General features: G+C 49.8%; 2 protein-coding genes across 2 annotated transcripts; both read right to left on the bottom strand.

The window, feature by feature from the left end:
* Nucleotides 1-4: 4 nt before the first annotated feature.
* On the bottom strand, nucleotides 5-5,012 carry dnttip2 (deoxynucleotidyltransferase, terminal, interacting protein 2). Its single transcript, XM_079739179.1, has 7 exons — nucleotides 4,924-5,012; nucleotides 2,628-4,567; nucleotides 2,114-2,252; nucleotides 1,771-1,866; nucleotides 1,315-1,479; nucleotides 702-811; nucleotides 5-431 (listed from the first exon to the last, which is right to left on the bottom strand). Exons 1-7 carry the CDS (start codon nucleotides 5,002-5,004, stop codon nucleotides 326-328), a joined length of 2,637 nt encoding a protein of 878 aa, XP_079595305.1. The 5' UTR covers nucleotides 5,005-5,012; the 3' UTR covers nucleotides 5-325.
* A 285-nt stretch (nucleotides 5,013-5,297) lies between these two features.
* Nucleotides 5,298-9,124, bottom strand: gclm (glutamate-cysteine ligase, modifier subunit). Its single transcript, XM_079740620.1, has 7 exons — nucleotides 8,746-9,124; nucleotides 8,506-8,571; nucleotides 7,664-7,748; nucleotides 7,514-7,570; nucleotides 7,015-7,217; nucleotides 6,677-6,791; nucleotides 5,298-6,478 (listed from the first exon to the last, which is right to left on the bottom strand). Exons 1-7 carry the CDS (start codon nucleotides 8,881-8,883, stop codon nucleotides 6,309-6,311), a joined length of 834 nt encoding a protein of 277 aa, XP_079596746.1. The 5' UTR covers nucleotides 8,884-9,124; the 3' UTR covers nucleotides 5,298-6,308.
* Nucleotides 9,125-11,337: the final 2,213 nt, after the last annotated feature.

The raw sequence follows: 11,337 nt of genomic DNA, 5'->3' as shown, positions 1-11,337 counted from the left end.
AATGTACACCTAAAAACTTTATTGCAAGATTGGTTTTTGGTGGCCAAACATCCAGTAAATACAGTACAATAGTTTCCATTGAATAATCATGAGTGTACGTATTTTTATTCATTAATAAAAAAATGCACTCAACTTAGTAAATCTGTATACTTAATACACACGTTAGCAATTATTCAATCCTGGAAGCATGTATCATATTCTTGATGCTATACACTCTTTATATTATATAGGACCCAGAAGGCTTCTGGATAGGCCTCTCTTTAGGAGTCTGTTTACATTATGAATGGAGGCGTGATACAACTATGATTTGAATGCCTGGACCCGCTCAGACCGCTGCTGGTTTCTTCTGACTAAACCTCTTCTTTTTAGAGCGGCCGGCAGCCGCCGCAGTCTTTTCTGCCATGATCTCCAGGTACTTCTTCTTGTTTTTCCTGGGGATGGAGAGAAACAGACTATCTTTAGATCAAGCTAAAAGAGAAGTAGACTGCATGAGCAGAACAGGCCGGGCATCTTTCTCAGGGACACATGGTCTTCATCGACACAATATAAAACGTTTAAATGCCTCTGAAATCACCAGGTATTCCAAAATGAAACGTTGCATAAATTATAGAAACATGTATGGAATTGGACAACAGGACAGGCTTGGCCATGAATATGGTTCAACTTGGTGTAGATCAGTGTTCCTCAGATAATAAGCCTACCGTCTGAAGTCTGAGTCAGCCATCAGCTCCTCCGCCATAGTCCTCTTCCGATCCTTCTTCGGAAGCCGGGAATGATAGAAGTCCACGTGGCTGTCCATCACGGTAGCGACCTATGACAACACAAGTTCAAACTCGTTCACTCACGACATCATGAGCACAACCTCATCGTTTGAATGAAGGCTGATCAGACGAGCGCCGTGGGAAGACAAAACAAAAACTGTGAGGAGCAAGGAGACAGTGACTGGGATGTGTGTAAGATGTTCCGATACCATTTTCTCCTTCCCGAAACCCATTCCTGATCTTGAGTATGGGCCGATACAGAGTATATACAGCAGCAAGGATTGTAACTACTAAGAGCACTTGTTCTGATTGAAGGGTTCTCTTACGACAGAAATGTGCCGTTGCTTCACTTACTGTCGACAAATTTCTTTGCTAGATCATTTACATTTATAATCTTATTATAATAGATTTGTATTCTTGTAATCAAGCTGATGAGCATGTCACGTGATGGTATTGGATCGGCACATAGACTTGCGTACTCGCCGATTTCCGACACTGGTATCGGAACAACTCTAGTGAGTCGTGCCACCGTCGTAGGACGGGCGCCACTCACCTGGAAGAACTTGGGCAGGCCGTCGCGGTCCCTCTTCTTGTAGAAGCGCTTGGGGTCCAGGGCGCCCCTCATCTTGATGACCTTGAGGTCGGCCTTGAGCTCCGGCGTGAGCTCGGGGGCCTTCATGTTGAACCAGCCGTCCCCGGTCGACTTGTCGCGCTCCTCCTGTGACAGGACGAAGCAGGTAGCCGGTTAGTCACACGCCCATATGGTCTGCGTTCACCGCGGCCCGCGCTGAATGCAGATACGAGTCGATAGCGCAGGTGGGGGGGGGGTTACAGATCCTGCTCAAGGGCGACCGCCGCGGGGTTCAAAACCCCGGTACAAACAAAACACCAAGTGGGCTCACAACACCAGACCGAATATCGGCCCGCCGGCTGAATGGTAATGCGCAGTGTCACCGCTGAACGGCGTTTGACATCACAAAGCTTTTCAAACAACACACGGCCGTCTTACTTTGCGTTTGAGTTTCAAGCTCCGCTTGGCTTCCTTGTACGGCGGCGCCGCGCTCTGCTTCTCAAACTCGGGGCCCAACACACTGTTCTTCATCGCCTGGGGACGGAGGGAGAGGAGGGTAAACTCGGCACAAACAGCGGCGCGCAAGGATACACGGCCAATGTCAAACCGGATTTGAGGCAGACCGTGAAGAAATGTCGTTTCTCTGGGGGGGGGGGGTTTGAAGTGGCACACTCTTGCATACACAATTCATTACCCGGTCTGCATCCCGGATCACCTTCAAAAAAAAAAGGAAGAGGAGGATGTGGTTGGGGGAGGAGGGGAATCAATGAAAGTTATTTACCTCATCTTGGATCTTTGGATCCTTCAGGTTTTGCAGCGAGTTGGAGACAGGTTTTGATTTGCTGCCATCGAAATTGATGTATAATCCCCCGAGCTCCTTCACTCTCAGGCCTGGGTCAATACGAGTGGAACACTCCTTCCTGGAACAAATGGGGTAAGCGGGGAGAAAGACACTTCACACGGTGCCGTCACGACTCATTTCTCCATTTCATGAGATAGAAGTGTGTGGAGTGGGGGTGTGTGTGTGTGTGTGTGTGTGTGTGTGTGTGTGTGTGTGGACATAGAGCAACTCTAGTGTCGCTGCGGAGCCAACAGGTGGAGCATTTACAGTTCTCTGGGCTGCGTTTGCCGGCCGCAATCAAAGCTTTATCAGTATTTAACATTCTGAGCCCCACAAAATGACTCCTACACGCTATGGATGTGGGAGCACTTTCTACTAACGCAGGCCATCACCGACTGCGGTGTGTCCAGACACCACGCCGTGAGCCATACACCTTTCATTTCATACGACTTACGTCTGAGGATTCGTATTATAGAAGAGCATTCGGTTGTATTCGTCGTCCTCGTCGTCCCCCTCTTCGTCCACAAAGTCCTCCTCCTCGTCCCCGTCCTCTTCCTCTTCCTCCCCTCCCTCCTTGAGGTACTGCAGGTCCGCCTCCCTTCCGGGCCGCGTGTCAATCACGAACAGACCGCCGGCCCCCGCGGCGTCGGGAAGCGCTGAAGGTCCCGTCCTCTCTGGCTCCACAATTTCCACCTGGTCGTCGTCGTCGTCCTCCTCCTGAATCATGCAGTCATCGCCTGCCTCTTCGTCCTCCTCTTCTTCTTCACTGCTGTCCAGCAGGCTGATGACCGCCGTCTTTTGTCGGACCACCACATCGGGGCGTTGGGGGGCAGGCTCAGAGGCGGGCTCCACTTTGACCTTGGGTTCCTGGCTGCTGGTCACTTGAATGGGCGGGTCTTCGGCTTGCTCGGCTTCCGGCGCGATGGCCTGGTCCGAGCCTTCTTCCTGCCGGGCTTCTTTGTCCGAGGCGTCCACCTCCATGTCCTCCATTTCTATTGGTTCTGAGGATCGTGGCGGGAGGGCCGCCTCTGGCTCCACCTGCGCCGACGGTGGCACTTCCTGTGCCTGCGGAAGCTCTTCCTGGGGTGCTGGCGTCGCTTCCTGGGTCGCTGGCGTCGCTTCCTGGGTCCTTGGCGTCCCTCCCTGCGTTGTTGGCAGCTCTTCCTCCCTCTGCTGGTCGTCGGCGGTCACCTCACCGCCTGCCGAGGACGTCATGTCCTCGTTCTGGCCGGAGACCCCCCCCTCGATGCCCTCTGCCTCGGCGTCGTCTGTCGGCGGCGGTGCCTCGGCGGCGCCGTCCTCCGTCGCGATGCCGCCGGGCGGCACAGACACCGCCACACTGCCCTCCTGTCCGACCCGGATCGTCTCAGCCCCCTCTGGCGCGTCGCAGACGGAGTTGACGCCGGCATGCGCCGCGTCTTCCTCCTCCAGCTCCTCGTCGTCGCCCAGGGTGATGGTCTTATCCTCCACCACTGTCCCCTCTAGCGTGGACTCGTTCAGCGGGCCCTCGCCGGGCTCCTCCGCAACAACCCTCTCCAGGACCACCGAGAGCCTGGCCGCTCTGCTCTGGACCAGGACCTCCGAGTCTGAGTCGGTGGCGGCGGACCGGGCGGCGGACCGGGCGCTACGGCGCGACGGCGTGCTCGGCCCGGACTCTAACCCCTCGGAGTCGCAGGACAGGTCGGAGGCCGCGTTCCCCCTGACGGCTCGGGGTCTGCCCCTGCCGCGGCGGGCGGGGGACTGGGAGCCCTCTGAGGCCGCGTCCAGGTGCAGGGGGATGGGTTGGCCGAGGGGCGCGCGCCGGGCCGAACGGGTCGCCCGGACGGTGGACGGCGGGCCTTCGGCGTAGCCGGACGTGCAGCTGTCGGCGTCCGAGTGTTCGCCGTATTCCCCCGGCGTCTCGGCTGACGCCCTGGTGCGGGTGCTCCTCCGGGAGCTCCTGGTGGCCCTCTGGGCGCTGGCCTCCTGTTCCCCCCCGTCGCTCTGGGAGGTGCAGGGCCTTTCCAGGCTTTTCCTCGCTCTAACACTCCGGCGTGTACGCCGCTTTTCGGACGGCGGCGATGAGCACGACTCCGCCTCGGAGCCCGCCTCCCCCTCCTGGCTAGTGGTGCGGGGTGGCCGGGCCTTCGCGTCCATCTTCTCGTTGCTGTGGGGCTGAGGCTCGCTGTCGGACAGGGCAGAGCAGCCGGACTCCATGTCAGAGTCTGCTGGGGTGGAGGGCTGCGGCGGACTGTGGAGCCGGGAATGCTTCGTGCATCTTCTGAGCGTCCGTCGGTTCTGTGAAGACGGGATGGACTCTACGGAGCTCTCCCGAGGCTGGTTTCTGGATTCTTCCTCCGAGTGTTCCGATTGTTTCGCTGCACGTCTTGTTCTGGGGGCGGTGGATGGGGTGGCCTGCAGGACAAAATGTTTAGGAAAGGAAACACAGTACGCTGAAATCGTTTATACACCTATGTTTTATGTTAGATTATATTTTAGATAGGATCCCACAAGCATTGTTAAAAACCCACACGCCATAATGCTTTGTATTTGGTCCTTTTTTTTTTCAATATGTATTTACAAACACCCAACTGTTTACAAACTATCGAAAGACTTGACTTGAGCCAGCACTCCGGCTAGACTTCACAGCCACGTGAACACCAACAGTGTTCACGCGAAATCACAGGTTGTACTCTACTACGACTCCTGGCGATTTATTGATCGGGTTGGTTTACATTTGTAACAATGCATGCTTTATCGCTTTAACTTACCGGAACATCAGGAGATTCATCGGAATTTGTTTTTGTTTTAACTGGGGAGCACACGAGTACTCCTCTCCTGGTGGCCACCATCTTGCTATGACGATATTCCTCCAACTTCCGGCCACATGTGGTGGATCTACTGTGTGCAGAATGGTTCAATTCTTAATAATTGCCAGCACTTGTTTAGGTTCCTAGCGTTAATGTTTCTTATGTTATTAATTTAGGAACTTAATATATGGTGTTTAATGTTTGACTCCCACTAGTACATCAGTTATTTAGTTTTTGGATCTATTTCAGGATAAACGACTTTCCACATGCAATCGCATAAAGACTTTGAACTTCACACCGCAGACATGCAAAAACCAAAGTTCAATATTCTCAAACATCTGATTTTATTTGGTCAATAAGCAACCCAATTTTTTAGAGCATTTGTTTTGCATTGTTGGCTCACCTCTTTTAATCACAAAAAACCAAAGTAGTGCTTTGCACAAACCATTTATTATGAATGTTTACATTCCCCGATAGTTTGATTTAAATGTATAATTTAAGATTTAATAAATAAACCATTCTGCAGATTGTGTTAATGTTTCCCTACACATAATTTCCAGTGGTGAAAGCCAAAATGCAAAGGTCTTGCACAGCTTTCAAACATTGACTGCTTGAATTATTTTCCACTAGTCTTTTGATACAGTACATAGTTTTCAGTGGAACACAGGCCAATGTTTAAACGTTGTTTAAAGTATTTGCTTTCGAAAACATACAGCAATATTGCTAAATGAGGCCCACATATTTCTCTGTATATTCTTTCATTTTCGATAGGTTGATTCCCGCTGTCAAATCAGGGCATCCTCTTTTGAGGGAACACAGTACAATATTTTCATTCCCACCAACAGTATTAGATACAGATGCACATATCCAGCTATAACGAGGCAGGTAGTAATAATTTGAAAATATTATACAGAAGAAAAAGAGGCACTTCATGTCGGGACAAGTTTCAGAATCCAAATTGCGATCAGCCACCTTAAGCATTATATCATATTAAAATGAAGCCTACACTTTGTTGGCGAGTGGTAAGAGTAAAGTATAAATGCATTGGTCACAATGAGCAGCATCAACAAACCAGGGTAGTTCTCACACACTCACACACACACGTTTATATTTACCAATGAAGGATTTTCAAATACGACTGAGAACTTGGAAATGTGAATTGCCCATTTAAGTAAAATACAATTTTCTTTAAATAAGAAACCCCCCAAAATGATACTAAATAATCTAGGCACAACTATGTAGAATGAATGCAAATTATAAAAAAGGACATTGATTTCGATTGTTTGTGTGTACGAAGTGGAGGCGCAGTAGTTTCATCGCAGTGTCTCCTCCTCTCCTGGGCCCTGCTAGGGACTAGCCTTCCTGGCGTTGACCAGGTAACCCTTAGCTCTGATGATGCCCCTGCTCTTCACTATGATGGAGTACCGCAGTACCCACTCCAGCCTCCAGTCGGCCACCGCCAGCTCCTTGGTGCTTTCCTGCACGGCTTCCTGGAACGCGGACGCCGACATCAGCTCTGCGGATGCAAAGAAGAGGAGACGCGACATTCATGACAACTTCTCCTGCCCACTTTGCATAGGTACATGCAAGTGCAACCATGGTCCAGACAGCAGGAATGAGTTATCAGAGCATACCCTGGTTCTTGCATTTTTCTTTGTGTTTCTCTTCCTTTTTTTATTTGATATTTAAAAAGTTGCCGAATCCAGTTGTTCACCTTTTGGGTCGCTGTGTGTGAGCAGCTGAATGTCAAAGTCCTTGGCGAAGGCTGTGAGGTCAGGGGGCATCACACAGCAGGAGGCCAGGTTCACCTGGTTACTGCTGGGCTTCACCTGGAGGGAAGGAGGGGTGAGGGGGGGGCACAGGAGCCGAGCACACAACCTCCCGCTTACTTTTTCTATACATCTGGCCCGCACAGAAAAACCATGTGAAAATAGTAGTTTTGTTCTATTCTGCCTTGCTGTCGCATGAATCCTCCTTGACAAGAACCCCCGGCCCTGTAATTCTGCTCTCAACACCAGACGTCCACCGTCAACAGCCGCACATTCCCCTGACCTGAGACCACTTGTAGAGCTGCTCCAGCAGATCCTTGTCCAGATCCGAGGTGCCGATGGCCGCGATCTTCTTGGACCCCACCAACGCCTCCAGCTCCTCCCAGGCGGGCTGCAGGTGAGCCAACGTCTGGACCTCGCCCTCGGGGAGCCCCCGGGGGGCGATGATCACAGAGTCCAGCTGAGACACAGCCAGCGTCTGACAGGCTGAGGAGAAGAGGATCTTTATGCCAAAAGTAGCCACGCAATATTGGCCTTGGATATTCAATAACAATACAATAACAATCCTATTGGTCAGGGTGTTAGATTCCCATTGTCCACAGTCTTACCTGTAGGCCTCCTTGGGCAAGATGCTAAACCCCTACCTGCTCCTTTATGACAACTATCTGAATTCACGCATTTGTATTAAGGTTACTGCTAAATCTATGGAGCAACTTCTCTCAAGTTGGGGTAAATAGAATGGAAGAGAATAGAAGTCATGCAAAGAAAGATAAGACACCTACCCATCTCCACGGCCTCTGGGATGGACGACTGATCGGTCTCACACAGGAACAGTTTCACTGGAATGCGGTACAGAGAAAACCATTCAGGAGAGGCAGCACCACTTTTGAGACATTTTAAAGTCCTGGATGAACTGACGGACGAATACTGACCAGAAACCTTCAGCTCCTCTCTTTCCTCCGGTTTGATGGCCTCTGTGGCCTCAGGGATGGCGCAGTCCACGGTGTCCGAAACACCCTGTGTGATGCACACATTATGAGTCCAATCTGCCAATCTATTCTCAACCAGGACCACTTAAACCAAAAAGCCCAATGACGTCATGGGCTGCGATGCCAGTTATACAAACGCTGGCAGTGGCATCATTAGTAAAGTAGGTCGGATGTTGACTATTGTCGTCTCTCCTAAACTAATAGGATAATACAATTTATTATTAAAGCTCACCCTTTCAGTATTGGGGTCGGATGACTAATGCGTTAGTGAGGGGTGTTCTTCTTCTGTGGAGGAACAGACTCCGCGGCGGTAATAAGGTGGACCATTTAGGCCCGGCTGACACTACCAAGACAGTAACAGCCAGAGACAGGAATGGCTGGAGCTCTGATGCACAGGTACATTAAAACACAGCCATAGTGAACTTCATTCAACAAAATGGCTGTCGGGGAAAGAGAAAGGAGAAGGAATCCATCTACTACAAAACCATCATGGAATTCAGATTATTTTGAGTTGGAGCCCGGTGCAGTTTGTCTGCCAGCCTCCCCCCTCCCTCTCACCCACCCCAGGCCGGCACGGTCAGAGTCGTGCCTTTGGTGGCCAACTCTGCATGAACATTCAATATGACAGTTCCTATTCAGGGTGCCCTGGGGCATGCTTTGAGGTGCGCCACGACGATTATTTTGTTTTGGCAAGCGGATATCGCGCTCTACAGCGCCCTCACTCACTGAGCAGGATTTTCAGCATGGAAACCTTTGCTTTATTTATGTTGGCCCAATAGTCTCACCCCTTCTGAAGGTAGTTGTGTTGTGGAAAGCCAATCGATCAGCGTCGCTCGAATGCAGTCTTGAAGCTGAAACAGAAGATCACGTTATGGTAAACATTAATTTGTCCAGGTCACATGATGGCAGAGGAAGACACCGGAGGGCAAGAAGGGACGAAAGTGGCCCACAGGGCTAGCGCAGACGGCTAAAGGTGTTCACTGATCAACCTGTTTGGTTGTGTTAAAGTCATCGATAGGTCATACCTCTTCACTTGGAGAAGACGGACACTTCTTCTTAAGACGACTTCGAATCACCAAGTTCCCCGTGTGGAGCTTGAGTGTCTTCGCGTTCTTCAGCATCGCCTTGGCGTTATCTGTCACATTAGTGTTTTGAGACTCCATGTGGTTTTATTCGAAAGTAGCTAGCTAGCGAGGGGGTTCAGATGCGTCAAGAACTACAACCCGGCTGTCGCCTTCCACTCAGTATGAACTAAAAGCAGTGCTTTTTTGAATGACCCACACAAAAACAGATACGCCCTCCCTAACTACACAGCTGCTCCAAAAATGAAGCAGTCAGGATGACTTGCATTTAACATATAACGAGTAAGAGAGAGCCGAGCACTGCTTACTACTATGAAAGCAAGCCGTGAAGACACGCCCACTCTGAGCGTCACCAGGAAGTGTCTAAATACCGGTCCGGTGTGGGACGGACTTCAGCCATAATGGACGATGGTGCTGATACGGTTGATATCCACTAGATGGTGGTGTTGATCATTTATTTTGCCACGAAGCTTCAGCTTCGGGGGGGGGGGCGATTTAGTACGGGGTTTAGAGGCACGTCCGTCGTGATGGCTGACTGAGGAGTCAGCCCCCCTACTGTCAGACACACACTAATCCTAGTCACTTATATAGTTAACCTAAATACTTTGCAGGGATTGATCTGTTAATTAAATTGAGAATATAACTGATGTATATGCATGCTATTTTACACAGCCGGATTACACAGTGCCATGTCGCCAGATTGTGCGGCTGGAGAAAATGCACAGCGAAGCAGCAGCCTCCCTCTATGAGAGCCTGTCCTTAGCGGAGAAAGTTGCCATCACCAACGATGCTTGGAAAGCGTTGATTACGGAGTCGTGCGTGACCGTGACTTTTTTACCGACTGGGTTGTGCAGAGTGCGATCCTGCAGACCCGCTCAATACCAGAGAGGCACACTGCGGGAAACATGAATTTTCGTTTCCAAATATTTATTTAAAAATGAAAATATCGGTTTTAGTGTGTGTATGTTCAATTAAATGGTTTTAAATCTTAAACAAATTCCGTTGGAAGAGGAGGCGCGCAGGATCGATATCCTAATTAAAAAGAGTTAGTCGGCCAACGTAAATTGACGTGAGGTATTGTAAACGTTCACAATCCTGCTCTGTGATATTTAATTAATCATAATTTCTATTAACTTGTGCATGGCGCACACGCATGTGGTCATGCATGGTAACCGTTTTTTCCTCTCTGCTTGCTCATCAGATGTGGCGAATTTCAAAAGTGTCGGGCGTGGTTTGTCGGCCCGCAGCTTTTCAGTGCATCAACAGATCTCCGACACTTTCAAATGATGTTGAATGTTAATAAACAACATGAAATTCTTGGGATTTGTTCTGTAAATTAATATATGCATATCATTATTTTATTTTAAACATGTTTTTATTTTATATTTTTTATTTTTTTTTGAGAGGTACCGGATCTGCCCAAATAAGTACCGGAACACAGGAAGGCCAAAATTAAGAGGTGCCGGAACTTGTTACGGCAGGATCCGGCTCAAATTAACCACTGGATATGATGGTTGATTATTTAACATTGATGATTATGATTGCGGACACCTGCTCGCAATCAGGCCAATTAGGGAGTGTGTACTTATGCTTTGTGTTGTAGTAGGGGGAACTGGGAGCAGAGAGAGAGAGATCCAACGCTGTCCCCAGACGAGATCACCGATCGTGGAGCGCGGAACGAGAGGACTCTCCCGCCCTGTGTTAACTTATAGTTTCAAGTCTCTGTTCGGTTTTACTTTTGTTTGGAATAAACAAGCTCCCAGTGAGGGACGACGAACTGTGGTCTCCGCGCGCTCTCTGACTCACCACAGTCACCAACTGGGCAACTCTGTTATCAAAATCTGGCCCCGGTTGCCGAACGGAAGTAGAATCATGAGATCACCATGCGGTGTCGTTCACGGGAACTTTCCGACATCGCAAAAATGTTTTCCCCATAATTCCCAGCGATGTGAACGCGCCATATGCATCACGCTCACTGGTTGTTTAACACGTGGTTTATGTATGCATTATGAAATATTGTTTGTTTATATAGGCCTATAAAGCCTTTGTATAGTTTTATTTCTTGTTAATAAGGTTCTTTGTATACAATAGCCTATTTGTGGATACAATTAATGTGACAGAGACAATATCATGTGGCGTGTGTGTTTTTTTTTCTTCAGCCTGAGGTGAAACTGGTTGGGCTGCGAGGATGGACCAGAGATTCCCGGCCAAGAAGCAAGGGCCTAGGTTTGGGTTATGGACGGGACCAGGGCCGCTGCTGGCCGTTTCGGTGCCCTACGCGAGCGGGGGGGGGGGGGGGGGGGGGGACATGACTACCCTGCGCGTGAACGCGCAAAAGTGAGGCATAGGGGTGAGGGTTTGGGTGATGGGGTAAATTGAGACTCAGCGTTAGAGGGAGTTGTGTCTTTGGAGGGTCAAATTGCTTGACGCTGACATGGTCCATACTACTCATTTGTCTCTTTTGTCTGTGTGTGTGTGTGTGTGTGTGTGTGTGTGTGTGTGTGTGTGTGTGTGTGTGTGTGTGCTCTGGCTATG

This window comes from Pollachius pollachius (genome assembly GCF_949987615.1).
Source record: "Pollachius pollachius genome assembly, chromosome: 7".
In the NCBI taxonomy this organism is placed as follows: Eukaryota; Metazoa; Chordata; class Actinopteri; order Gadiformes; family Gadidae; genus Pollachius; species Pollachius pollachius.
This window is presented reverse-complemented; position numbering and strand designations above follow the sequence as displayed.

What these genes read in the sequence shown, in the direction of transcription:
- dnttip2 (XM_079739179.1), bottom strand. Translation starts at nt 5,004, where the DNA reads ATGGTGGCCACCAGGAGAGGAGTACTCGTGTGCTCCCCAGTTAAAACA. An exon ending in ATGAATCTCCTGATGTTCCG is followed by an intron (nt 4,568 to 4,923) that starts GTAAGTTAAAGC and finishes TTTGTCCTGCAG; the next exon opens with GCCACCCCATCCACCGCCCC. An exon ending in GCTTGAAACTCAAACGCAAA is followed by an intron (nt 1,480 to 1,770) that starts GTAAGACGGCCG and finishes GTCCTGTCACAG; the next exon opens with GAGGAGCGCGACAAGTCGAC.
- gclm (XM_079740620.1), bottom strand. Translation starts at nt 8,883, where the DNA reads ATGGAGTCTCAAAACACTAATGTGACAGATAACGCCAAGGCGATGCTG. An exon ending in CGTCTTCTCCAAGTGAAGAG is followed by an intron (nt 8,572 to 8,745) that starts GTATGACCTATC and finishes CTTCTGTTTCAG; the next exon opens with CTTCAAGACTGCATTCGAGC. An exon ending in AGAGGAGCTGAAGGTTTCTG is followed by an intron (nt 7,571 to 7,663) that starts GTCAGTATTCGT and finishes ACCGCATTCCAG; the next exon opens with TGAAACTGTTCCTGTGTGAG.